This window comes from Natator depressus, chromosome 23, assembly GCF_965152275.1.
Source record: "Natator depressus isolate rNatDep1 chromosome 23, rNatDep2.hap1, whole genome shotgun sequence".
NCBI lineage: Eukaryota > Metazoa > Chordata > Testudines > Cheloniidae > Natator > Natator depressus.
In genome coordinates this window covers 1,699,665-1,726,798 of record NC_134256.1, presented here as the reverse complement: position 1 = coordinate 1,726,798, position 27,134 = coordinate 1,699,665, and the positions used below count along the sequence as shown (strand labels likewise).

At 55.6% G+C, this 27,134-nt stretch overlaps 2 protein-coding genes across 3 annotated transcripts; one reads left to right on the top strand and one right to left on the bottom strand.

Moving 5' to 3' along the window:
* Positions 1-882: 882 nt before the first annotated feature.
* On the bottom strand, positions 883-9,612 carry LOC141976774 (cytochrome P450 2G1-like). Its single transcript, XM_074937937.1, has 9 exons — positions 9,433-9,612; positions 8,178-8,340; positions 7,555-7,704; positions 7,228-7,388; positions 6,047-6,223; positions 4,410-4,551; positions 3,609-3,796; positions 3,184-3,325; positions 883-1,971 (listed from the first exon to the last, which is right to left on the bottom strand). Exons 1-9 carry the CDS (start codon positions 9,610-9,612, stop codon positions 1,667-1,669), a joined length of 1,608 nt encoding a protein of 535 aa, XP_074794038.1. The 3' UTR covers positions 883-1,666.
* Positions 9,613-20,084: 10,472 nt separating this feature from the next.
* Positions 20,085-27,134, top strand: LOC141976528 (cytochrome P450 2G1-like). 2 transcript variants are annotated; one of them, XM_074937530.1, is made up of 9 exons: positions 20,085-20,357; positions 21,569-21,731; positions 22,241-22,390; positions 23,256-23,416; positions 23,620-23,796; positions 24,054-24,195; positions 24,848-25,035; positions 25,270-25,411; positions 26,953-27,134. In XM_074937530.1, exons 1-9 carry the CDS (start codon positions 20,085-20,087, stop codon positions 27,132-27,134), a joined length of 1,578 nt encoding a protein of 525 aa, XP_074793631.1. The 2 variants fall into 2 exon arrangements, with proteins under 2 accessions (XP_074793631.1, XP_074793632.1); XM_074937531.1 differs by lacking the exon at positions 21,569-21,731 and having other exon boundaries at positions 20,178-20,365; positions 22,239-22,390.

The following is a 27,134-nucleotide window of genomic DNA, read 5'->3' as shown; positions in this document are numbered from 1 at the left end:
AAATCCCGGGTGCCTGGTAATGGAAAGAGTTAAAAAAGAGCGGCACTAACGGGAAACCAGACCAGGCGGTTCCTGGAGGGGCCCTGCTGAGAATCGCTCCCTGCAATCGGCCTGTTCTGGCCCCCACCGGGGCCAGCGAACGAGTGACCGTCGCTGCGGGACCGGGCTGGCCAGAAAGCGAGAATTTCACCGCGTGAGAGAGGGCAAGGTTTGACAGTTGCCTTCACGCCGCGGCGGAATGGAAACCAGGCCTTTGGAAACAGTTCACGAAAAATCACAGGGGAGAGCACCCTCTGGCTACCCCCGGGGTTGGACCTAGGAGACCCAGGTGGAAATCACAGTTCAGTCTGATTCAGGGTCTTGAACGTGGGTCTCTTACCTGCGGGTCCTGGCTTCTGAGCCATCAGCTGTTTTAGGGGCTCAGCTTCTGGCTCTGGTTCGGACCAGCCTGGCCCTGAGGAAAGTGTCACAGGAACGGAGACATTTCCGTGGACCGGTTTCATTTTGACGAATCAGCATTTTCTGACCGGGGAGGGGGGGCAGTTCATGGAAAATAGTCGTCCCCCTCCCCACGCTACTTAATCACTAGCATGAGGATTGGTTCCTGGGCCGGTGCGTCTGTGTCCGGGGCCAGACAACCTTTCCCTGTTAGCTGTGCTGAGCACGGATCACTGGGGGATCACGGGTGTCCCTCTGTGAATCTAGAGGATACACACGGCGAGCTGCTGCTTCTGGTTCCAGGCCAGGCCCTACACCGCGTCCATCGCCCCCCAGGCTAACAGCCCGCAATACATGAGTTATTTGAAAAGGCACCATTTCAGAATGGTTTTTTTAATTGATTTCACAGCAAAGGATGAAACAGTAATGCCAAGCTCTTCTCCAGCACTTTCCAGCAGTAGATTTCAAAGCAGTTCAGAATGATTAGCCTCATTTTACAGGTGGGGAAACTGAGGCACGGAGCGGGGCAGTCAGGGGCTTCATCTGCAGCGAGGGAGATTTTGGTTCGATACGAGGACAAACTTTCGAACTCTCGGGGGAGTGACGCTCCGGGACAGGCGTCCGAGGGAGGCTGTGGGATCCCTGTCCCTGGAGGGTTTTAAGAACAGTTTGGGCAGACCCCTGTCAGGGCTGGTCTCGGGTTACTTGGTTCTACCTCAGCACAGGGGGCTGGACTCAGTGACCTCTCGAGGTGCCTTCCGGCCCCACATTTCTATGACTCTGTTCATCTCCATGTGCACCCGTCCACCCCCCATATGCATCGAATCATAGAAGTGTAGGACTGGAAGGGACCCCGAGAGGCCATCTAGTCCAGTCCCCTGCCCTCAAGGCAGGACGACATAATAACTAGACCATGCACCTCTCTGTCCCCACAGGCACACCCCTATCCATCTGTGGCTCTGTGTGAGAGCGAAGCAGCAAGAAATAGGCACAGAGCAGGAGCAAAAAGGCGAGGAGACAGCCAGGGGAAGCCCTAGGAGTGTGGCCTGGAGAAAAAGGGAGAGTTTTTGGGGCCGAGAGCTGTCTCCAAAGAGGAGTGGAGCTCTGAGCAAAGAAACCCCCTCCTGTTATTTGATTCCTTCTGTGGTCGGGGAGACGGGGCTTGATACGTTTGCGAATAAACAGAGCATCGAAGAAACCCCGGATTCCTCTCTTCCATTGCTCCTCCTCACGGGAATAGCGCCCCAGGCCCTGCATTTGGGCTGGCTGCTGGGGGTGTGTGATTCGGCGGAGCCCCCGCGGTCCCCTGCGGACGATCTTTGGGCCGCTCCTCCTTCGCCTGGCTCCCTCCGCTGCGTGGCACCGCGCAGAGCTGGTAGCAGGGAGGTACGTGGGCAAAGCCGCTGGCTGGCGGCGTGAGCTCGATGTCCCGGGGGGGCACGGGGGACTTGAGGGTGAAGTTCTGCAGGATGGCCGTCAGGAAGATGAACAGCTCCATCCTGGCCAGCTCCTGGCCCAGGCAGATCCGCTTCCCTAGGGAGGAAAACAAGGGGTGAAATTAACCACGCCCCACCCTGATTATCTTTATAATCCTGTAAATCGCTACCACCCCTCCCTCCCACGTTGCGGGCTGGGAGAGGAGCATGGTAGGGAAGAGGCTGAGAGCTAGCAGGGTAAGCTAAGGGAGAGGCAGGCTGGGCTAGTGGGCAGGGAGCTTTCAGGAGCACGGGTTTCTCTTCCTGGCTTTGCTGCATGGCCTCAGACAAAAAATAAGATACGTTTGTAACTTCGGGCTGGTCTGCGCTATGAGACCAACCCAGCTCCGGTGCTCAGGGGTGTGAAAAATCCACCCCCCTGAGTGACACAGCTAAGCCGGCCCACGGCCCTGCGTCAGACAGCACTAGGTCGAGGGACGAATTCTTCCGTCAGCAGCTCCCACCTGCCGGGGAGGCGGATTTCCTGCGCCGGTGGGACAACCGTGTAGACGAGCCCCAGGATAAAACCACAGGAAAGACACGGCAGCTCCTTAAAGCCCCTAGGGAACCTGAGAGACTGTAGCTGCTAATCCGAGCTGCTGCCTGCTCACGCCTCTTTTAACCCAAGTTAGACTTTGAACTCTGTGGGGCAGGGATCGTCTCTCACTCTGTGCTTGGGCAGAGCCTGGCAGCGCCCGGCCCGACGGGGCCCCGATCTCGGCCGGGGTCTGGGCAGCGCCCGGCCCGACGGGGCCCCGATCTCGGCCGGGGTCTGGGCAGCGCCCGGCCCGACGGGGCCCCGATCTCGGCCGGGGTCTGGGCAGCGCCCGGCGTGACGAGGGTCCCATTTTCTTACTGCCATGGGAGCTGAATACGAACCTTCCTGCATCAGCTAACCTGTAACTGAAATGGGCTAGGTCAGTGGTTCTCAAACTTTTGTACTGGTGACCCCTTTCACATTGCAAGCCTCTGTGCGACCTCCCCCTTTTAAATTAAAAACTTTTTTACATATTTAACACCATTATAAATGCTGGAGGCGAAGCAGGGTTTGGGGTGGAGGCTGACAGCTCGTGACCCCCCATATAATAACCTCGCGACCCTCTGAGGGGTCCCGACCCCCAGTTTGAGAACCTCTGAGTTAGAAGGAATGTCTCTGTCGGGCATGTCATCCTATCGCTACCCACTAGGGGCGCCTTCCCCGTGTCTCAGAAGCCACCTCTGGGGGGCAGCCGGTCTCCTGTGATGTCCCCTCGCCCTCCCAACTCTGTACCTGTGGAGAATGGCATGAAGGCCTCGTTCGCCTTGAAGTGACCCTGCTCGTCCAGGAAGCGCCCGGGGTCGAATCTCTCGGGGTCCCTGAAGCGGCTGGGGTCCCGCAGCACAGAGCTCAGCACCGGGAACACCTCCGTGCCCTGGGCAGCAGAGAGGCGGAGAGACAATGGGCAGAGTGCAGGGATGGGAACTCAGGAGTCCTGGGTTCTATTCCTGGAGCGGCCCCCGACTCAGTCTCCCTCTCTGCAAAATGGGTCTAACGATCCCACTCTTGCTTTGGATGAAGTGAGTGGCGACAATTTCACTTGGTTACCCTGGATTGCCGTCGGTGTAGCGCTGGCTCCAGTGCAGTCACTCCGGGTTGACATTCGGGGAGGAGGGGGGAAGGGAATCTGTCCCCGTACGGACGCTGTGAGCTGTTACCTTGGGAATGGCGTATCCCCTGAAGTGGGTGTCCCGGGTCAGGCCGTGTGGGAGGTTCATGGGAATAACATCGCTGAACCTCTGAATCTCATGGATCACGGCATCGGTGTAGGGCATCCGGCTCCGGTCCGCCACGGCCGGCACGCGGCTGCGCCCTACCACCCGGTCGATCTCCTGGGTCATGTTCTCTAGAGAGAGGTGAGCAGGACATAGAACACGGCAGGGCTGGAGACACCAGGACACCCCATCGTGGGCCGGGGAATGGAAGGGCTTTGTTCTTGGCCGATCTGAGAGCCTGCTTTGCAGCATGGCTGGGGGCCTGCGGGGTGGTCTTTAGGGTTGGCCCATTGGCCAGGCAGCTTCAGTCCAGTGTGTCCCTCCGGGGGTTCCCTGGTGTCGGCCAGCCAGTGACACCCATTGGGTCCCTCACCGCGGAGAAAAGCGAGAACTCTGCTGGGGTGACTACACGGGGAATTCTCTACTCAGGCTGCTGGACGCAGACAGACCCTGCGGTTCTTTCTGCCTCTCTAGCTCCCTACCAAGGTATGACTCGGAGGGACCCTTGAGAAGGGTGGCGGATGCTAACCTATGGGTAAGGGGTGCTAGGAACGGGGCTGAGAACCATCAAATTCATTCCACGTCTGAATACTCCAGGTGGGGGCCAAAAGTTACTACCCATTCAGTCTGGATCCTCAGCTCCACCAGAGTCAAGGGAGCGAGGCCCGTTGACGCTACCTGGGGATCTGGCCCATTTATTCCAAGCTTGTAACCTAATTACTAGCTTCCTGCCGACTCAGTTACCTTCTACCTCCGGGTGTTTCAGCAGGATCAGGAGTCCGTAGCGCAGGGTGGAGCTGACGGTCTCAGTCCCAACGAAGAACAGGTTGAACGCGGTCATGACCAAGTTTCGGAGGTGGAATTCCGTGGCGGGGTTGAGAATTTCCTTGGAAAGCACAGGCGGACATGTGAGTTATCACCGGGACAGGGATAGATCCTCATCTGGAGCAAATCAGCATAGCCCCATGGAGTTCAATGGCCTTTGGATCTGTCCCCAACCCAGCAGGCCGCTGCTCCTTTGAAACAGTCATTTGACAGCCCATCCGGAGCGGACGGGGTGAGAGACTGAGCTGATGCCCCCAGTCCCTCGGATGCCACAAGGTGCCAGGTTGCCATGGTGTTGCCAGGTTACCGTGGAGGCACCAGGCTACCATGGAGGCCGTAAGGGACCAAGGAGAGTCTAGGTTACTATGGAGGCCCTGTTGGAGGGCTGAAATGTATGGATTATGTTGGAACAATAATGGTCAGACCTAAGCCTGTGGGAAGTCCCCATGTGTCTTAAGGTTTGGCGAGGATTTCCATAGGGACCTGTCTACGGGCTCGGAGGGGAAATCAGTGTCTGTTAAAACCACAGGAGGAACCTGAGGTAAAGCTGGGTGAGTTGCTTGGCAAATAACTGATGCTGGTGTGTTTATGAGATCCGCCCCCCCCACCCGAGGCCCGTGGCCAGAAGAAGAAGTTGAGATAAACAAGAAAGTGCCATGAAGGACAAGAACAGGAAAGTAGAGAAGGGAAAAATAACCCTGCACCAAGCAGCCCTCCGTTCCGCGGTCGCTCTCTCTGGGTGGTGTAGGCGTGATGACAATTAACCAACGAAACGGCTAATCTCGTAGATGGGTGTGATGTATGCAGTGTGGGTGTCGCCGGGTTCGATGCTGATTGGAAGCTATATAATGCGTCGTGGCGACCGGGAGAAGGGTCATGAATACGTCAGGCGGCTGTGTACGTATGTGCTGAAGTATAAAGGGGTATTTGGAGCATCGGAGGAACAATCCACCCGACCCTGCCTACGCCCCAGGAGAAGGTAACGGATCATTATATTTATTGGTTTATTTTGCCTGTTTTCTGCTTTAATAGCAGTTGTTAACCACAAGAAACGGTTTTGGTTCAAATCAAGGTTTGCATCCCTAAATCTGGTGTCCGAGCCCGAGCGGGTTACAGTACCCACATCAGCTCTACCAGACCATGGAGGCTCCAGGTTTCTGTGGAGGTATTAAGAGACCCTGGAGGTGCTCAGGTATCCTGGATGGACTCAGATATTTACTAATTCATTATTCACTTGTGTTACCATAGCGCGAGCCAGCCCCAGTTGTGGGTCAGGCAAAAACATGCTGCCCCAAAGAGCTTCAGAGCTCAGTATAAGGCAAGAGAGCACACAGGGAACACAAGGGATCACTGGGCCATGTGGGCCAGTGTGATAGGCCATGGTTCCAGCACACAAGCCGCCGAATGGTGGTCCGGTGTTTTGGGGGCATCAGGACAAAGGGGAGTTTAAAAACTTGCTTTGATTCCCTGAAGTACATGGCGATGCCTGAACCGTACGTGTGAAACAAAGGACACTGGGGCCTCGTCCGTCTGTCTCAGCTTCTCTCTTTCCAGACCTTTTCCATCTGGAGGAGGAAGCAATCGATGAAATCCCGCGGGTTATCACGGTCCAGAGACGCCTGGTTTGCTTTGATCCTGTCCAGGATGAAGCTGTTGATGTCCTCCAGGTCTCGGAAGATCTGTTTGTGGGCTCCCGGAAGGAAGTGCATGAACCAGGAAAACATCTCGTAGAGCTGCAGGGTGGGTATGGAAAACCGTGTTGAAATGCTCTGGGGTTTCCCAGTCCTGCTGGGAGGCCTGTGGCTCTACAGGGAAGTGTCTGATCACAGGCAGCCCGGCGAGGGCAGGGGGAGCTGTGCCTCGGTGCTGGAAGAGCCACCTGTTTTGTCTCTCTGTGTTTCTGGGTTCTTGTGTGTTATCGTTCCGAAGTCTCCTCCACGGGGCTACATTGCAACCTTCCCCCGCGAGTGTCTGATGGTTTTATCCCACCTCTCTGTTGGCATGTTGTGAGCATAATACATAGGGCCGAGAAAACCAGGGGGGCGCATGTGTGACATTCCCCGCTCGGCTTTTCTCTCGAGCCCCAGCGTTTCAGAGGTTTCAAGGCCAGAAGATTACTCTCTAGTCTGATCTCCTTGTATATTTCCTGTTTCCTGCAGTTCTCCCAGGCCGCCTCTTCCCCCCCCAAGACCCTGGCCCCGCTCGCTCCTCTCTGCCCCTCCCCCCATCGCTGGCCCTTATTTAAAAGTGGTGGGGCCATGGCCCCCCGGCGCCCCTTGCTCCGGCACTGCTGCTTGCTGTCCCTTCTAACCCTATGACTCTATGAAAGAGGCCGGTGATACGCTGTGGGTAGGACAAGAAGTAAAGGGCTTGATTGGTGACCAGGGAGTTTTCGGTTAGAGATTAGGAAAAACTTTCCAGCTCTCAGGGGAGTTAAGAACAGGTGACGTAGGGGGTTGTGGAATCCCCGACCCTGGAGGGTTTTAACAACGAGTTGGAGAGATGCTGGTCGGGGTCAACCTAGGTTGATTTGGTGCTGCCTGAACGCAGGGGCCTGGACTCGGTGACCTCTTGAGGTCCCTTCCAGCCCCACGTCTATGAGTCTGTGGGGCTGATTCTCAGGTGTCTCTGTCCCACTCCTGCAGGATAAAGGGGACGGGGTGGCCCCCTGGGGATCCTACTCCAGGGGGGTGTCTGGGAGCTCTGGGTCCTATCCCTGGCTCCCTGGGCCGCTCACCTGTCCCCAGGTGGAGCTCAGCCGCACGAAGACCTGGTTGGTCTTGGCCAGCAAGTCGAGGAAGCTCTTGTCCGCGTTATCGAAGTGCTGGCCGAAGACGATGGAGCAGATGACGCTGGAGGCCGAGCGGCTCAGGAGGAACGTGGGGTCAAAGGGCGAACCTGGAAGGAGAAGAGGGGATGGGACATTCACCCGGTCCAGCGGCTTTGGTACCAGAATGTCTGACAGCTCCTAGCAGGGAGGGGCGCAGGGCATGAACCGGGAACCCCCGCAGCTGCTCCCCAGACCCTGACCCGGCCATACAGAGGAACCCAGAAATAGACGAACCCTTGGTTTTCCTGAACTCCTCCACCAGGCGCTGGGCCTCCTCCTGGATCCGCTCCTCGATGCTCCGCTTCCCCGTGCCGAAGTCCCGCAGCGCGGCGAGGGAGAACTGGCGCAGCTGCCGCCACCGCTCCCCGTTGGAGAAGAGCAGCCCTGGGGATCGGAGGATTGTGCAAAGCGTCCCGTCAAGGGCACAGGACGGGGAACCGGGAGCGGGGACTGGCCTGCCTGGAGGGGCGTGGGCAGGGGCGTGCTGGCTGTCCAGAGCGCTGGTGAGAACACCACGCGTTGCTGGCACGCCAGGGTGCTCTGTGCATGTGAGAAACAGGCGTTCAATGACCTCACAGCCCCGCTGGCGAGTCTGTAGCTGGGGGAAAGGAGACCCAGGTGGACTTGCCCAAGCTGGCTCACTGAGTCAGTGGCGGAACCAGGGACAGAACCCAGGGGTCCTGGCTCCCAGCTCTAACCACCAGACCCCACTCTGCTCCCAGAGCTGGGACTGGAACCCAGCCCCCACCTGCTGTAACCCCAGCCTCCACTCCCTTCCCAGGGCTGGGGATAGAACCCAGGAGTCCTGGCTCCCAGCCATCAGACCACGTGCCTTATATGCAGCCTGCAGAACTCACCAAACCCCTGGACAATCTCTTCGAAGGCCGCAAGCTTCCCTCTCCCGCTGAACTCGTCGGCTTGATCCTCCAGGGCCTCCTTCACAGCCTCGTACCCCCACAGGACCACCACCCGCCGGGGGCCCAGATGAACCGTGAAGACCGGGCCGTACTTGTCCCTGAGCTGCGGTACAAATCAGGGCGGGGACAGAACTGAAAGCAGAATCCGTCCCTGTGCGCTAGTCTGTTGCAGGGGTGTGATTTGCTATGGGAGGGGGGTGGGGGCAGTTACCGCCCCCTCCCCACCCAGACCTTGCTTTGCACGCATGCCCGGCTTTTCATAGGCCTGCACGTGCCGCGTTTTGCCCTCTTCCCCCGCCAGACTTGGCAGGCTACAATCTGATCCCATGACAAGTTCTACAGGCCGGCACAAATTCCCGCCCCCCGCATTTTTCTGAAGTGACACCCCTGGTTTGCAGTCGCTGAGCGGATCAATCGGCTTTCTCACTGGCACCCTGTTCGTGCGGCCGCCGCCCAGCTGGGCTGGGGAACCGTGCAAAAATCCTTTCACGGTTATTTATGTACACAAGCAACCGCCCCGTGTCCTCCCCCGTGCCCGCTCACCCCACCCAACCCCTAAAGCTCTCCTTGCCCCAAATATCCACCCCAGCCTGTGCACAGCGCACAAAGCTGGCGAGAGGTCAGAGTGCCTAAGGCCTGGAAGGGGGACGGTGGCAGAGAATCCCGATTCCTTTCTCTCCTTTATAGCTCCGTTCCTCTGTGCAATCAGCATCTCTAGCTCTTCCGGCGCGAACTATCGCGGGGCGCTTGCACGGTGAGGCCGACTAGACTGCGCACGACGCTCGGCTGCACCATTGCTTTCCTTAGCAATCATTAATGGGCTGAATCTGAGGCGGGCTTGTCACACCTTCCAGCCCATGCCCAGAAGCACCGCTGAGATGCGATGCCCTCCGGGGCAGGGTGCGTCGGTGCCCGGTATTCCGCACATACAGCGCCTAGCGCACTGGGGTCCTGAGCTTTGTTTGGGGTTCCCGGGCCTACGTAATAAGGGGGGAAATACACCCAGATGCCGTGCCGCCCAGCAGCGCCAGGGAGAGAGCGTGAGCCGGGGATACTGCCGCAAACACTTCTCCTCGTGCGGGAAAGGTTCCCGGTGGCGGGGGAGGATGCCAGGGTTTCTTTCATAGCCGCAGTAGCAGGCTCCTAACCTCCCCCTGGGAAGAGCAAACGCGGGACGCAGGCAGACATGACCTACCTCCCTGAGCGAATTCACCATCCCCTCAGCTTTCAGCTGCAGCGCGTTGCCCAGGAAAGGCAGGGGAGCGGGGCCGGGGGGCAAGTGGCTTCTTCGGGAGCTCGGCCTGCGCACGAGGAGGTAGATCAGGCCTGAAATACAGACCAGCAGCAGAAGAGTCGTTGCATCTCCACACCCCATCGGGTCCTGGGGAGGCGTCTCTCGGACGTCAGCCAGGAGAGGGTCTGCGGGAACTCCGACAAAACAATCCCGCTCTGGCCAAAGGCTCTTTGGGGATCCCGGGCTTTACACTGGCTGGTTTCAGGCCGGCTGGGCTGTATTCCCCCGGGGGGGTTGTAACCTGTGCTGGGTGGATACGGTTCTTATCTGGGGCTGCCGGCGTTGTTTAAACATGGGCGCAGCCGAGAGCAGGTTTGGATCAGACCAAAGCGACGGCGGGTGCTTCGAGCACTCAGGCACTGGGCAATCCAGCCAGGATATGGCTTTGGGTCGCCCAGTCCGCCTATAAGGGGGCTGAGAGGAAGGCCTTGTGGTAAAAGCCCCAAGCTGAGACTCGGGGGATCTCGCTTCAATTCTTCTCTGCCACAGAGTCCCTGTGAGACCTTGGGCAAGCACCTTCCTCTCTGTGCCTCAGTTTCCCCATTTGTGAAGAGACTATAATTCCCTTCCCTTTCTCTATTTAGATTGTGAGTTCTCTGGAAGCAGGGACTGTCTCATGCTTTTTGTCTGGGCAGTGCCTGGCCCAGCGGGGACCCTGATCTCAGCCACGGTCTGGGCAGCACCCGGCCCAGCGGGGACCCTGATCTCAGTCAGGGTCTAGGCAGCGCCCAGCGCGACGGGACCCCGATCTCGGTCGGGGTCCGTGCAGCGCCCAGCATGACGGGGCCCCGATCTCGGTCAGGGTCTCGGCAGCGACCGGCACGACGGGGCCCCGATCTCGGTCGGGGTCTGGGCAGCGGCCGGCACGGGGGGGCTCTCCATTGTACACACAAGCTCAGGGGATTGCATCCGTTTCATTCTGACTCGTGAGACCCTTCTGCCAGGCGGAGCCGGCAGCCAAGGCCAGGGTCAGGCCCTAGGGTTTGCTCTTAACAAAAGCAAACAGAACCAGCTTGAGCCCCCTCCCAGTAGCCTGGGAAAACCTCCTGCCCCCCCAGGCTGCTCTAGGAGGCAGGACTCCCCCTCTCGCGAGCACGGCGTCTGTGCAGCAAAGAAAGGGGAAAGGAAGGACTTTCCCTTTAACACGCCACCCCCGCCCTCTCCCCGGCACCCCAGTCAGTCGGTTAGCGAAGACCCAGAGTTCAGAGGTGCGTTCACGGGGGATTGATCAATGCAACTGGCTTCCCCTCACCGCTGGCCACCATCGGTCACCACGAGCCACCGCTGCTCGTGGGACAGCCCGTCCTGCTGTCCTGCCACTTAACCCAGCCCTCGGGGATTCAGCGGGTGGGCGGGACTGTGCAGCCAGTGCAATCTCTGGGGTGTCCCCCGTCCAAGGACTAAGGCTTCGCCCCCAGGCCCATCCACTGCTCTAGGACCCCCAGCCAGAAAGACGGACTCTCCACGAAGACTCATCAGCTCTGTCCTGCACTGCTGGCGAGGGGCGGGTCCAATGGTGCCTAGGGCTTTTTATGCCTAGCTTGCACCCCCAGGTAGAAGCACCCCACCCCCACCCCTTTGGCATTCCAGCCCCCACGTAGCAAGTGAGGTGCATTGTAGGATGACCCCCCGCTGCAAGCAGGTCCTGCTGCATTCAGCCCTGGAGCCCCTTCCTCCTACAATGGGGTCACCGTTCCATCCCCCTGGCCTTTAAACCTCCGCGATTTGTCACCCCGAACCGGCCAGGCTGGATCCTATGGGCCAAAGCCGCGCCTGGCGCTGTGCGTGTCTGTGCCAGGCAGTGCTGGTGCAATCTCCTAAGAATCTGTTTACAGTCACTGGAGAGCTCTGGGGTGGGGGGTGGGGGGGTTGTGCACCCAGCCAGCTTCCTCGGCTAGCTGGAATGCATTGCCCTTCTGCCAAACCCTGCTCTGGTGCCCAGCCTTTGGTTATGCCCAGGAATCCAGCAAGGCCTACATGAGAGCAGGACAGATCCGGAGCGAACACGTCACTCGGGATGGGGTGAAGTGGGCGGTGGACAGGCCGAAGCGGGGTTGGTGGGTTACGGAGTGCGGCAGAGAACCATCAATCTAGGGTGTCGATTCTCTGGGGCCGAGCTCAGTTCTGAACCGACGCTCCTGGGCTCATCTCGTGAAGGTGTCGGGCAGGTTTCCTGGGAGGACGAGGCCTGAGAGATCAGATCTGGGGAGTTTCTGTCTGTTCTCGTTTTCCTGCGGGAGTTCATTTGGGCGTGTGGGGAGTGCGTCCTTTCCCCCGCAGGGGTGTGTTGGGGGCATGCCATGCAGTGGATGAGGTACCCCCTGGTTGTGATCTGCACATGTAAGACCCGTGGCTCTTGAAAGGTGGGTTTGGGGGGGCCATTGATTGTCATAGCAGTGGAGATATGTAACGCCGAATGGTTTTGCAGGTGATGCAACATGTTTTCAGGCAATTCTGCCTCCCTAACCGGATCTGATTCCCCGGGCATGCAGGAAAAGCCGGGGGGAAGAGGCAGTTGGTGGTGCAATATGTGTTAATTTCCCCTCTCTTGCATAATGACAGGTTTCAGAATAACAGCCGTAACACTCTGTTACTCTGGGTGGGGGGAGAGAAAACTTTTTGTAGTGATAAACACCCATTTTTTCATGGTTTGTGTGTATAAAAACATCTTCTGTATTTTCCACTGAATGCATTCGATGAAGTGAGCTGTAGCTCACGAAAGCTCATGCTCAAATAAATTGGTTAGTCTCTAAGGTGCCACAAGTCCTCCTTTTCTTCTTCCCCTCTCTGTGCCTCAGTTTCCCCTCACACCCTTGTATACAGGTAGGCTGTGGGCTCTTCAGGGAGGGGCAGTCTCTCACTCCCTGACTGTCCTGTGCCCAGACACTGCCGTACTGCTAACGAGTAACAACTATCGACGAGTGCAGCCCTGTTCAGACTGAACGCGACGGTTACCCCAGCAGCAAGTGGACAGTTACTGGCGACTAGTGAAAACCTTTTCAAGCCTTGGGCTGCGTTCTGTAGGTGGGTGCATTTTCACAACTCGCTAGTCTCCCTTTAATGGGGCCTGGTGTTGTGTAACGTAGGGACCAGAGCCGTGGGATTTAGCGAACAGACCGCACACTGCTAGGAATGAAATCCGAAAGAGCAGAGCGTTGTGAAGAACGGACGGGCTACAAACCTTTCACCCCGACCGGATGCTTACGAGCTACAAACATATGAGCAGCAAACCTGTGCCAGCACCCAGCTGATTTCATCACAAACCGAGGAGCTAAACTGATAACGAATTGTGGGGCCAGACCCCCGGCTGGTGTGAATGGGCCGTGGCTCCACTGGACTCAACGGGGCCAGATCCCAGCTGGTGTGAATGGGCCGTGGCTCCATTGCAGTCAATGGGGCCAGACCCCCATGTGGTGTGAATGGGCCGTGGCTCCACTGGACTCAACGGGGCCAGATCCCAGCTGGTGTGAATGGGCCGTGGCTCCACTGGACTCAATGGGGCCAGACCCCAGCTGGTGTGAATGGGACGTGGCTCCACTGGACTCAATGGGGCCAGATCCCAGCTGGTGTGAATGGGACGTGGCTCCATTGCAATCAATGGGGCCAGACCCCCATGTGGTGTGAATGGGCCGTGGCTCCACTGGACTCAACGGGGCCAGATCCCAGCTGGTCTGACTGTACAACGGAGCTCCGCCAAGCGACCCTAACACGCTGCCCTGCTCCAGACCCGAATGGCACAGCTGCATTCAAAGGGCTCGTGCCAGGCTTACACAGAATGTAGCTCAGTGAAATCTAATTGAGCGTAATGCCGTGCTAGAGTCACTAGCTCCGTATGTGTCAGCCAAGTTCATTCCCGGCCTTTAATCCTCTATTAACCAATGGATGTAATGTGCAATCCGCCTGTTGATAAGAAGGAGGTTAATGGTGAGTCAACTAGCAAAATAAAACAAAGAAAAACAGAGAGGGGAAAAGTCATACACATTGCCATGGTCCTGAAGTTACAAGGATGAATAAGCAGAATTTAGGGGCCAGATCCCCGGCTGGTGTGAATGGGCCGTGGCTCCACTGGACTCAATGGGGCCAGATCCCAGCTGGTGTGAATGGGCCGTGGCTCCAGTGGACTCAATGGGGCCAGACCCCAGCTGGTGTGAATGGGCCGTGGCTCCACTGGACTCAATGGGGCCAGATCCCCAGCTGGTGTGAATGGGCCGTGGCTCCACTGGACTCAATGGGGCCAGATCCCCAGCTGGTGTGAATGGGCCGTGGTTCCACCGGACTCAATGGGGCTGTATCCCCAGCTGGTGTGAATGGGCCGTGGCTCCACTGGACTCAACGGGGCCAGATTCCAGCTGGTGTGAATGGGCCGTGGCTCCATTGCAGTCAATGGGGCCAGACCCCCATGTGGTGTGAATGGGCCGTGGCTCCACTGGACTCAACGGGGCCAGATCCCCAGCTGGTGTGAATGGGCCGTGGCTCCACTGGACTCAATGGGGCCAGACCCCAGCTGGTGTGAATGGGACGTGGCTCCATTGCAGTCAATGGGGCCAGATCCCAGCTGGTGTGAATGGGACGTGGCTCCATTGCAGTCAATGGGGCCAGACCCCCATGTGGTGTGAATGGGCCGTGGCTCCACTGGACTCAACGGGGCCAGATCCCAGCTGGTGTGAATGGGCCGTGGCTCCACTGGACTCAATGGGGCCAGACCCCAGCTGGTGTGAATGGGACGTGGCTCCACTGGACTCAATGGGGCCAGATCCCAGCTGGTGTGAATGGGACGTGGCTCCATTGCAGTCAATGGGGCCAGACCCCCATGTGGTGTGAATGGGCCGTGGCTCCACTGGACTCAACGGGGCCAGATCCCAGCTGGTCTGACTGTACAACGGAGCTCCGCCAAGCGACCCTAACACGCTGCCCTGCTCCAGACCCGAATGGCACAGCTGCATTCAAAGGGCTCGTGCCAGGCTTACACAGAATGTAGCTCAGTGAAATCTAATTGAGCGTAATGCCGTGCTAGAGTCACTAGCTCCGTATGTGTCAGCCAAGTTCATTCCCGACCTTTAATCCTCTATTAACCAATGGATGTAATGTGCAATCCGCCTGTTGATAAGAAGGAGGTTAATGGTGAGTCAACTAGCAAAATAAAACAAAGAAAAACAGAGAGGGGAAAAGTCATACACATTGCCATGGTCCTGAAGTTACAAGGATGAATAAGCAGAATTTAGGGGCCAGATCCCCGGCTGGTGTGAATGGGCCGTGGCTCCACCGGACTCAATGGGGCCAGATCCCCAGCTGGTGTGAATGGGCCGTGGCTCCACTGGACTCAATGGGGCCAGATCCCCAGCTGGTGTGAATGGGCCGTGGCTCCACTGGACTCAATGGGGCCAGATCCCCAGCTGGTGTGAATGGGCCGTGGCTCCACTGGACTCAATGGGGCCAGACCCCAGCTGGTGTGAATGGGCCGTGGTTCCACCGGACTCAATGGGGCCAGATCCCCAGCTGGTGTGAATGGGCCGTGGTTCCACCGGACTCAATGGGGCCAGATCCCCAGCTGGTGTGAATGGGCCGTGGTTCCACCGGACTCAATGGGGCTGTATCCCCAGCTGGTGTGAATGGGCCGTGGTTCCACCGGACTCAATGGGGCTGTATCCCCAGCTGGTGTGAATGGGCCGTGGCTCCATTGGAGTCAATGGGGCCAGATCCCCAGCTGGTGTGAATGGGCCGTGGCTCCACTGGACTCAATGGGGCCAGACCCCAGCTGGTGTACAGGCATTAGCTGTGCAACATCAGTAGAACCAGGCCTTTTAACACAAAGTGTGATCTTATGTATCACTTTTAACATAGTCAAGGGATTTTCCAAAAGATTGGGCACACTGGACACTTTTACAGTTTTTGGTAATAGCAACATATTGGTTTCAAGTGCTTTGCAAGTGTCCATTTACAATCATTTCTGTCATGCCACCCCTTTGGCTCAATACCAGTGAGGTTTGGGCCTTTTAGGGTCAGCCTGTGGCTTCCCTTTGCAAAATTAAGGTTTCTTTTTTCTCCTTGTCCTGATGGATCAAACCCTGATTTCTCTTGCTTAACAGAATTCACTGGGTGATTGGGTGTGCTCTCTGTGCTAACAGCTATTAGCAAGTCGGTCTTCTCCCTGCCAGCCAAGTAATTTGCATTACCACAGACACGAGCCAGTTCACCAGAGTTCAGATCCTTCACTGCTACCGATTCCAAGGCTGGACTCTATCTTAAAGAGAAATCATCCATTTTCACTAACAAGCCAGACTCAAAGTTCTGTGGTCCTTCCCTTACCAACCTCTGCTTCCACCTGGAATCAGATATTAAGTTCACTGAGAGAATACAAGTCATATCCAAAGTGTCTAGAGATGAGAGTAGACCTGCCATCCCCTGCATTCTCGAGAGATTAACTACACAGCTGTTCTGCTCTGCAGACTCAGCTATCCAGTCTTCCCTCCAAACCTGAGACACCGACTGTTCACTTACAGAACTGGCATGAAGACACTCCTCTCTCAACAACCTTGTCTCCCCAACAAGCTGGCCAAACACAGCCACTTGGTTATAGGCCCTTTCAACTTTAACAGCTTTCACTCCATCTGAGACCTTCTCAAAGCTATCCACACTGGATCTTTCAACAGGGAAGTCAGTGGCTTTATTCACCAAATAAATTGGTTAGTTTCTAAGGTGCCACAAGTACTCCTTTTCTATTCACCACAGAAAATTTCTGGCTGTTTTAGGAACTGAAACTTTCTTGATTAAATCACTTTCACACCCTTCAGTTGCAGTAAACTGCTTGCAAAGACTCCATGAGGATTCCTTTCCCGAGGGCTTTTCTATGCAACAATTCACCCTTCACAGAAATTCTGCCCTTACCCTCTTTACCTAGGGCTTGCTCTAGAGGAACACTTTTCTGAGCAACAACAGACTCTTTCTGGGTCTCCCTTACATCCAGAATTACCTCTGGCCCATCCGGCGGATTCCTACACAATCCCGTTTCAGGCAAACTTACAGACTTCCTAGATAAAAGTTTAGAAGCATTCTCCTTCCCTTTGCCACACACAAGTTCAGGAATCTTTTCCTTCTTGCTACAGGTTTCCACACCCTCAGTAGGTAACACAATCACATCACCTTCATGCTCTCCTTGTCCCCTGGCTAGGATCTCACCCTGATTAGACAGAGTTGCTTCACCCTTTCTCAACAACACACTAGCAACAGGCAAAATACAAGCACCAGAATTGTCTGGGCTCTGGGATTTTGCTAGGACACTAACTGGATGCGACCTAGTTACAGGGCCATTCTCCCGAGCAGACACAAACTTAGGACCCTTCCCTTCCTGAGCATTAGCTGAATCCAGAACCAACTCTGAGACAACTGCACGACCCTCAACCATCACAGGCTGAAAGGCCCCTTCTGTCTGCTCCACAGACAAAGAAGAGCCGGACACACTTTCTCCTTGACCAGACACCCAGCTTGGGATCTTGTTCCCCTTGTCCCAGCACACAAGGCTGGTCACAGACAAGTGCTTGGAGATCAGGGTAGCTCCCTCCATAGGCAAGTCAATACCCCTGACAGACACAGGCACATTTCCTTCCCTGTCACAATTCTCCACCCAGCTAACAGGTAAGGTCCAGGGACACTCATCTGCCACTGTCCTCGCCTTCCCACCCTGCTGACTAGACACAGCTATCAGCTCACAAGGCTGCCTAGGCTCATCCAGACTTTCTTTACCCAGCACCTTGCCCCTCCCCACAGATAAACTGCTGCTCTTCTCACTACCCTGAGGTATCCAGCAAATCACAGTTACCTTTTCCAGGTTCACTTTTACAAGCTGTACTAGCCAACAATCCGTCATCCATCAAAAATCTACCCTTTCCTTCCTCAGTTAGGGCTTTAACCTGACCATCCACTTTAATCTGCTCCTGACCAATGAGTTCTTTCTGTTCTTGATCTAATTCCAGGTTCACTTCTAAGACATTAGACAGACTTTCAGAAACTTCATTCACAGACAAACAGCTATTTCCCACCAGGTTAGAGTCCCCCTCCCCTGGTCAGAACAATATAACACACCAACATTGTTACAAACTGAAATTTCAAGAGGATACAGTTTCTTGATTGCTTTTTTGACTTCCAGCTGAATTCTGGCAGTTTCTTGTCGCAGCTGGTGAACCCTCTCCTCAGCAGGGATCCTTTGCTTTCTCACCCATTGAATTTCTGCTAGTTTCTGTTCATGCCCAAGTTGCCATTTGTTTGCTGCCTTTTGCTTTCCAATTGCTTCTGCAGCGTCTGTAGCCTCAGGCAAGGGCTGTGCTCCGGCCTCCTGATCACAGCCCGTTAACAGATCTCTCAGTGCTTGGTTCGTAGCCTTCTTTCTAAAGCTTATCCCCTTTTCTGAACACAAACCCTTTTGCCAAGGCCCTCGTATGCTCCTCGCTCACTCATTGCAGCTGCTCTTTAACCAACCAAACTCTCGATACCAAAATTCAGATTTGGACAGCGTGGGGTTCTGACCCAAAGCTTAATTGACCTGGTTCTGTGGATCCTGCCGACTACGCCACTGTAACGAGGCTGGTTCTGGCGGGACCCCACGGAGAGGCGCCGATTCGGGACAAACTGGTTCAAGCAGGGCACTCACAGCCCCAGGCTGGGGTTTCTGTGCCCACCAAGGCAAACCAAACCAGCCAGACAGAGAGGACTTTGGTCTCACCCCACTGGCTAACCACAAGTCACACAAGCAATTCCCTTAGACACCCCAGTTTCCCAGTATCCCCACCAGTGCCCCTCGTTATGGGGATGAATGGTTATGAAAACCAATACCCCCGTAAAAGAACAAAGGTTCTCTCGATCCCAAAGGACCAAGCCCCAGACCCAGGTCAATATACAAGTCAGATCTTACCCACAAATCACGCTGTTCCAAACCTTTAGAATCTAAAATCTAAAGGTTTATACATAAAAGGAAAAAGACAGAGACGAGAGCTAGAATGGGTGAAATGGAATCAATGACACACAGTCATGGCCAAGTTCTTGGTTCAGGCTTGTAGCAGGGATGGAATAAATGGCAGGTTCAAATCAAGTCTCTGGAGAACATCCCCAGCTGGGATCGGTCCTTCAGTCCTTGGTTCAAAGCTTCAGTGTAGTCAAGTCCCTCCAGAGGTCAGAAGCAGGACTGAAGACCAGATGGAGGAGCTGCAACAGCTCTTTATAGTCTCTTGCCATGTGGTCTCTCTTTCTGTGTCCCAAAGACAAGCTGCCCATCCCATGGCCTGGAAAAACCTCAGAGTTCTGTCCATGGGCAGGTCCCTGCACACCTGGCTGAGTCCCCAGGCGTGTCTGCCTTCTCTCAGTGGGTCAGTTGTGTCGCTGATGGTCCTTAATGGGCCGTCCAGCAGGCTGCGCAGAGCCGACACCAACGTGTCCCCCAGAAGCAGAGCACAAGTTTGAACTACAGACAGTACAGAGCCAATATTCATAACTTCAACTGTAAAAATGATACCCACATATAGACAGCACAGTCCTAACCAGCCAACCATCACCTTGCCTGAGACACCTCCTTTGACCCCCTTTATACAAGACTTGGTGCCACTACAGGACCTTGGTTGCAACGATGATCTATACGGTCCCAGATTATGTCAATAACGCCACACCCCCCGACCCCACCCCACCCCCACCATGTATATTTAATACAAGAGTTTGCCCAGGGTGTGGGCCCTGGAACTAACCCGGCTGAGATCGCCGGATATCAAACCTGCTGCTTATTAGTGGGCAGTGCCTGAGTCTAAATTAACACCCCCAGCTGGACACGCTTCTCTACCCGCTGCTCCCAGCGAGTGACCCGCGGACACGCCGTGTCTGGGGTGGGAGCAGCTTCATCCCGCTCCTCACACTAACCAATCCCAAGCAATGTTCCCTCTTAATTGTTGACAGGCCACATGGGCAAAACTGTCTTCTGTGCAAATTGTTGGGCGCGCGTGCGCGGGGCTCAGGGTCTGTGTGTGCACACGCGCACAGCTTAGCGGGAACAGTGATCCCGAGATACTTCAGTGGCTTTTGTCCCCGTTCTGCCCTCTCTCGACCTCTGGCCCCAGCAACCCGAGACTCCCCCTCACTCTGCACTTTTCCCCTCGGCGTCCCGCTCGGCACCAGCCCCGCTGTGGGCCGCCTTCCCTGGCCGTTATCAGACAGTTCTGTGGACCAAGGCGAGTTGGACTTTCGGGAGTTTGGAGCGAGCGGAGGACAGGGCACAGCTTGTTCTGCTCGCTGGCTGAGCAAACACTCTGGCCTCCTCCAGACCCCCCCGGCTCCGAGCGCTGCCCCCTGCATGCAGGAGACGCCAGGGTCAAGGCGAGCGTCGGTTTCCGACTGGACCGAGGAAGCCGCTGGCACATTGCACCAGTGCAGCGTGGCGGGTGGTGGGGGAGCCGGGGAATTCTGCCAGCACACAGCTCCCCGGCCCCAGAGCCTTTCATCGTGTTGACGAACAAGGAGATAATTAGTGGGCACGTGACTGATGGATTAGAGAAGTATTTGCCCAGGGCTCTTGTGCAATGCAGGAGGCAGGGCCAAACCCGGCTTGGGGTAAATATATACCAGGGCATTCCAGGCTGGCTCGCCACACCGGGGAGGTGACTTCACACACCATGGAGCTGGCTGGGGCCATCACCATCTTCCTGGGCATCTACGTGTCCTGCCTCCTCCTCGTCTCCGCCTGGAGAAAGCAGTCGCGCTACAAGAACATGCCCCCCGGGCCCACTCCCCTCCCGCTGATCGGGAACTTCCTGCAGATGAAGGTGGGAGAAACCCTAAAATCACTGGAGAAGGTGAGTCACCGAGAGCTGGAGAATGGGTCTGGAGCCAGCTCTTGGAGAGGCTATTTCATTTGAAAGTCAGTCAGTCTGTCTATCCCTGTATATATCTCTCTAGCCAGCACTCAACCCACCCCCAGGCACCCCATCTCGCTGTCTACCCATCCCCACACAACCTGCCATCTAACTCTGTCCACCCCCATGTCTGTCTGTCTGTCTATGTATCTATCTCCAGACACACCCCTCTAGCTGTTAGCTAGCTAACCACTCCCCTGGCCCTCTATCTACATAGCAGTCTAGTTACATACCAGTCACCATAGGTACCATGCGCTGTCTCTGTGTCTTTCTATCTAAATCCCCACAGCTCTGTCTGTCTCTGTCTGTCTCTGGAATGTGAATGCACTCTGTATTCGGGTCAGTTGTACCTCGGCCCCTCAAGGCGTTCAGTCCCCACATGCTCTGAACGAAATGGAGATGCTCATCTCCGCGGTTCCATTTCGGAAAGAGCACCTGGCCTGCCGGGAGGCCGGGGAAGACTGCAGATCTCTGCTGATCAATTGCCGTGTTACCCGCTTGACAACTCAGTTTGTTTCCGAGGCTTCAGCAGCCACAAAATCAACCACACGGCAGGTGCTGAGGGATGTCGCCTTTGACTGCTAAGAATATCACTGTGTGTGTTTGTACAGCGCCTGGCGCGGTGGGGTCCTGATCCAGGAGACAGGGTCTTAGATGCTACTGCAATACAGATCATAAAGGGTAATCATGGGGGTGGGGAATAAAAAGATTTTCGTGGCAAGATTTTTCCAACAGAAAGTTGCGTTTTCAACCAAATAAAATGGTTTGTGGAAAGGTTGGCTTTCTGGGAATATTTTCAGCTGAAAATTTAAAATGTTTTGGTTTCCAGAAGGTTTTGGCCCAATATATAGATACAGAGATAATTTTTTTTTTTTTTTTTTTTTAGTTTGTCAATTTTCAGCCAAGAATGTTTCCATTTTCAGCAGTTTTCAGGGCAAACTTTTCTCAGGTTTCAGCCAAAAAATATTCCATTTCAACCCCAAAATAATTCTGTTTCCAGCCTAAATTGTTTCTGGTTTTGGCAGCGTTTTTTGGGGTGGGGGGTGGAATTTTTGGTTGCCAAAACCAAAAAAAGTTTGTTTGTTGTTTTTTTGACAAAAAGTCGCCATTTTCCTTGGAACCGCCCCCCTCTGATCACCTTTCCCGTACAGCTGAGTGAGACGTATGGCCCGGTGTTCACGGTCTATTTCGGGTCCAAGCCCATCGTGGTGCTGTGCGGGCACGAGGCGGTGAAGGAAGCGCTGGTGGACCAGGCTGAGGAGTTCAGCGGCAGAGCCGCCATGCCGACTGTCGAGAAGAACTTTAATGGCTTTGGTGAGGAGCTGGCGACGTGCAATAAACCTCCTCAGACTTAAAGGGCCAGATCCCCGGCTGGTCTAAATCGAGATAGTGGAATGACGCCAGCTCCGGATCGGGCCCACTGTCCGCGTTTGCTGACATGATCCCCCAGGACGATCAGGGGAACAAAGACACCCCCCTCCCCCCGAATACTAAAGCGTTCCCACTCCCCGAGTGTGAAGCTTTGCATGTTTCACAGGGAGGGAGGGGTTCCCTTTTAAAGACACGTGGTCCTATCACGCCATTGTGTGTCCAGATTCGCCACACACTTTGCACCAACCAGCCAATGCAAACCCACCCGCAGCCCAGCTGAACCCTCCAGAAGAGCTGGGTTGGTGCATTTTGCATCACTGGACCAGAGCTGGGACCTTAACCCGTACCTGCTTGGTCCCTTTCCCACCTTCCCCCTCGGGCTGAGCCACCGCACTGTGCTCATTTCAACGGCTGTTTGTCTTCCTGGGTTGAAAACCGTCCTCTCCCCCCAGGGGTGGTTTTTGCCAACGGGGAGCGGTGGCGGCAGCTGCGCCGGTTCTCCCTCACCATCCTGAGGAACTTCGGCATGGGGAAGCGGTCCATCGAGGAGCGGATCCAGGAGGAGGCCCAGTTCCTGCTGGAAACCTTTCGAAATACAAAAGGTGACTCGGCGGAGTGGCGCTCACCCCGTCCCCCGGGGACTGGCTCCAGGCCGGGCACCCCCCAAGTCCCCCTCAAGCCCTGGTTTGAGGCCTTACCCGGTGACTGGTCTGTGGGCTGCCTCGCTGCGCCGGGATGAACGTCACCCGCTTTGAGTTTCATCCATGCGCAGAGCGATGTTAAAAAAACACCCACTGGGCATGTTTAGTCTTGAGAAAAGACGACGGAGTGGGGCGGGGGGGGGGACCCAAGAACAGTCTCAGATCTGTTCAGGGCTGTTACAAAGAGGGTGGGGATCAGCTGTTCTTGTGTCCACTGAAGGTAGGAGAAGACGTCTTGGGCTTAATCTGCAGCCAGGGAGATCTAGGTTAGATATTGGGGAAAACTTTCTGACTCGCAGGGGAGTGAAGCCCTGGCACAGGGGAGCTAAGGAGGTTGTGGGAATCCCCGTCACTGCAGGTTTTTAAGAACACATGGGACAAACCCCTGTCAGGGCTGGGCTAGGTTAGTTGGTGCCTCGGTGCGGGGGGCGGGACTAGGTGACTTCTGGAGATTGCTTACCCCACAGCATGGTAGCAATGTCGGGCTGGAACGACTCAAGCAGATAGATCTGGATTGTGTAGCATACAGGACACCTCTGCACCACCCATCACTTCTCTGTGTGGTCTCAGATTCCAGGGGGGGAGGAACCGCTCTGAAGATCTAGTCTGACCTCAGGCATAACAGGCCCGAGAAGTCCCCCGGAACAAGTCCTGTTTGAACGGTTCTGAAGCATCCGAGTCTGCTCCTAAACTCCCTTCATGTTGGCTGCTCCTCTTCCCCCAATGACCGCACGACTCCTCTTCCCTTCTCTCCCCGCTACGCCAGGGGAACCTTTTGACCCGACCTTCTTCTTGAGCCAGGCCGTCTCCAACGTCATCTGCTCCATCGTCTTTGGTGACCGCTTTGACTGTGAGGACAAAGAATTCCTGTCCTTGCTGCAGATGATGAACGAAAGCTTTAGGGAGATCAGCACCCCGTGGTCACAGGTATGTCCTGCTCGAAATGAAACGGTCGGTCTTTTCATTGCATGTGGGTTACTGCAGATAGCTCTGTTCTGGGCCACCAGAGCAAATGCAGAGTAATTCGATAGACTTCAGTGAAGGTACTCCAGATTCACACCGGCGTGACTGACAGTCTGGCTCTGGAGATGCACCAAAAGCCGTTCTCTGCGTGTCCCTTTTCTTTCCAGTTCTACGACATGTATGCGCATTTCCTCAAATACTTCCCCGGCCCTCACATGAAAATCTACTACATACTGGAAGACATGAGGAAATTTATTGAGAGGAGAGTGAAGCAGAACCAAGCAACGCTGGATGTCAATTCCCCCCGGGATTTTATCGACTGCTTCCTGATCCAAATGGAAAAGGTACGGTGCCCTGGGCTCCGGGAGCTGAGTGAATGGCTTGGATGATCTTCGAGCAAACACTGTGCTAGGGGCCCCATGAGTCATGCAATTTTCACCCATAATAAATACCAGGATCCCCCCCTCCCAAAATAGCAGCAAAGTGATTTTGCAGAGTTCAGACAGGAATCGTTTCCCAAATCTGTACTTTTAAGACCAGCTCTCCTGTGGCTGTGGAAATTCCCATGTTGATGTTTCAGTGTATGTTGATTTTCCCCAAGGAAAAGCAAAACCCTTCCAGCGAATTTAACACCAAGAACTTGGAGCTGACCACGCTCAACTTGTTCTTCGCTGGCACGGAGACCGTCAGCTCCACCCTGAGATACGGGTTCCTGCTCCTGATGAAACACCCGGAGGTCCTAGGTAACTAAGGAAAGTTCATAAACATTCACTGAATTCCACGGGTCAAAAACAGGGTGAAATTTGCCCCTGTGCAGAGAGCCAGCTAAGAAGCCGTGCACCGTATTTAGGGTATGTCTCCACTGAGCACTAAGCCCAGATCTCTGGGACTTTGGCTTGTGGGCTTGGTGTTTCCAAGCCCGTGTTTGAGTGTCTGCCTAGGTTTGCTGGACCCAGGTCTCCCAGCCGTGCTAACCTGTCCGTACTGCACCACACAGACCTCCTGACGCGGGTCTGTGGCTTCGGGCTGCGTCCGCACTGCACAAAGACAGGGCTTGTTCCCGAGTTAAAGAGAGCCTGGGGCTCTGACTCACCCCCCAGCAGGGTCCGATGACCCAGGTCCTGAGCGCTTGCTGACCCGAGTCAGACTGATTTTCAGGTGGGCTCCAGCTGCAAAGGAGGTCAGTATCATTATGGGGAAACTGAGGCACAGGGCCTGAGGTCAGCGGCAGAGCCTGAAAGAGAGTCTGGGTCTTCCATGTCTAGTCCGGTGCTCTGCCCTCTAGGCCACGGTGGTGAATTTCACCCTAGCCAACACGTCCCCGCCCTCTCCACTCGTGAGCGGCTCCCAGGATCCGCCGGGCCGTGGGGTAAGCTCTGTCACTGTTGCTGGCAGGGAAGATGCACGAGGAGATCGACCGGGTGATCGGCCAGAACCGCGTCCCGGCCATCGAGGACCGGAGCCAGATGCCCTACACCGACGCCGTGATCCATGAGATCCAGCGGGTCAGCGACCTGATCCCCATGGACTTGCCCCACATCGTGACCCGGGACACCCAGTTCAGAGGCTACACCATCCCCCAGGTGGGGGGCGAGCGGGCAGGGGGAGTCAGGGTCCAATTCTCAGCAGGTGTAAATGGGCTCCAGCAGCTGGGGATCCGGCCCCATTGGCAGTTACCCGAGACCTGCCCGATGAGTGGCTCTGTTCCCGCGTAATCCCAGCGTGCAGGGCAGAGAGAGGGGGGCATGCCGGGGAGAGGGGGGGGACAGCACCCACCCAGCTCGTCTCGTTCTGACCGCCTCGCGCTCTGCTCCCAGGGCACCGAGATCTACCCCATACTCAGCACCGTCCTGCGTGACCCCAGCAAGTTCAAAAACCCCGAAAGCTTCAACCCCGGGAATTTCCTGGAGGAGACAGGGCACTTCCGGAAAAATGACGCCTTTGTGCCCTTTTCCTCAGGTGAGCTGCCTAATCCGCACTCCTGGGTCTGTCCATCCACCCCTCCGTCCCCAGGGCTGACCCTACCATGAGGCGAACAGGTGCCAGATTGTGGGGGGCGCCACTAGGACCCGGAGTTTCAAAGTTTTGGCCCAAGCGAGGAGGCATGGAGGCGTCATTTGAGCTCCCCGCCTCAGTTACCAAAATGTTGTGGGCCGGCCCTGACTGCAGCACCCCTAATCCGTACTCCTTGGTCTGCTTGTCCGTCTGTCCACAGATGCACCGCAGTGCCCCTAATCCGGGCTGCTCTGTCTGTCTGTCTATCCCCATGCACCCCCTCTATCTATCTGTCTATCTATCTATCTATCTATCCCCATTCACCAAACGCTGTGGAATCTGAATAATGCTTCGCAAAAAGAAAAGGAGGACTTGTGGCACCTTAGAGACTAACCAATTTATTTGAGCATGAGCTTTCGTGAGCTACAGCTCACTTCATCGGATGCATACTGTGGAAATTGCAGAAGACATTATATACACAGAGACCATGAAACAATACCTCCTCCCACCCCACTCTCCTGCTGGTAATAGCTTATCTAAAGTGATCATCAAGGTGGGCCATTTCCAGCACAAATCCAGGTTTTCTCACCCTCCGCCCCCACACAGACAAACTCACTCTCCTGCTGGTAATAGCCCATCCAAAGTGACCACTCTCTTCACAATGTGTATGATAATCAAGGTGGTTACTTTGGATAAGCTATTACCAGCAGGAGAGTGAGTTTGTGTGTGTATGGGGGTGGGGGGGTGAGAAAACCTGGATTTGTGCTGGAAATGGCCCACCTTGATTATCATGCACATTGTAGGGAGAGTGGTCACTTTGGATAAGCTATTACCAGCAGGAGAGTGAGTTTGTGTGTGTGGTGTTTTTTGGAAAAAGGGAGGGGGGGTGAGAAAACCTGGATTTGTGCTGCAAATGGCCCACCTTGATTTTCATGCAGGTTGTAAGGAGAGTGGTCACTTTGGATGGGCTATTACCAGCAAGAGAGTGAGTTTGTGTGGGGGGGGGGCGGGGGCGGAGGGTGAGAAAACCTGGATTTGTGCTGGAAATGGCCCACCTTGATGATCACTTTAGATAAGCTATTACCAGCAGGAGAGTGGGGTGGGAGGAGGTATTGTTTCATGGTCTCTGTGTATATAATGTCTTCTGCAATTTCCACAGTATGCATCTGATGAAGTGAGCTGTAGCTCACGAAAGCTTATGCTCAAATAAATTGGTTAGTCTCTAAGGTGCCACAAGTCCTCCTTTTCTTTTTGCGAATACAGACTAACACGGCTGTTACTCTGAAACCTGAATAATGATTGCAAAGCTTGATTCCACCCCCCCCCAAACCCCACTTCCTTTCTAGTGCTAGGAATCCCATCCACATGTGCACTGGGAGGCTGAAGATCTGTACTGTTGCTCCCAGCGAAAGCCAACCCCTTCCTGCCCACCCGTCCAGGTGCATCCATGCGGCAGGCGTGTGGCTCATTCCCCACCCCGGCTCCCTCCCTCTTGTCCCTCGTAGGTAAGAGGATCTGCCTGGGCGAGGCACTGGCCCGCATGGAGCTCTTCCTCTTCTTCACCACCATCCTGCAGAGCTTCACACTGAAGCCCCTGGTGGCCCCGGAGGACATCGACACCAAGCCGCTGGAGAGCGGCTTTGCCAAAATCCCGCCCTTCTACCAGCTCTGCGTGGTCCCTCACTGA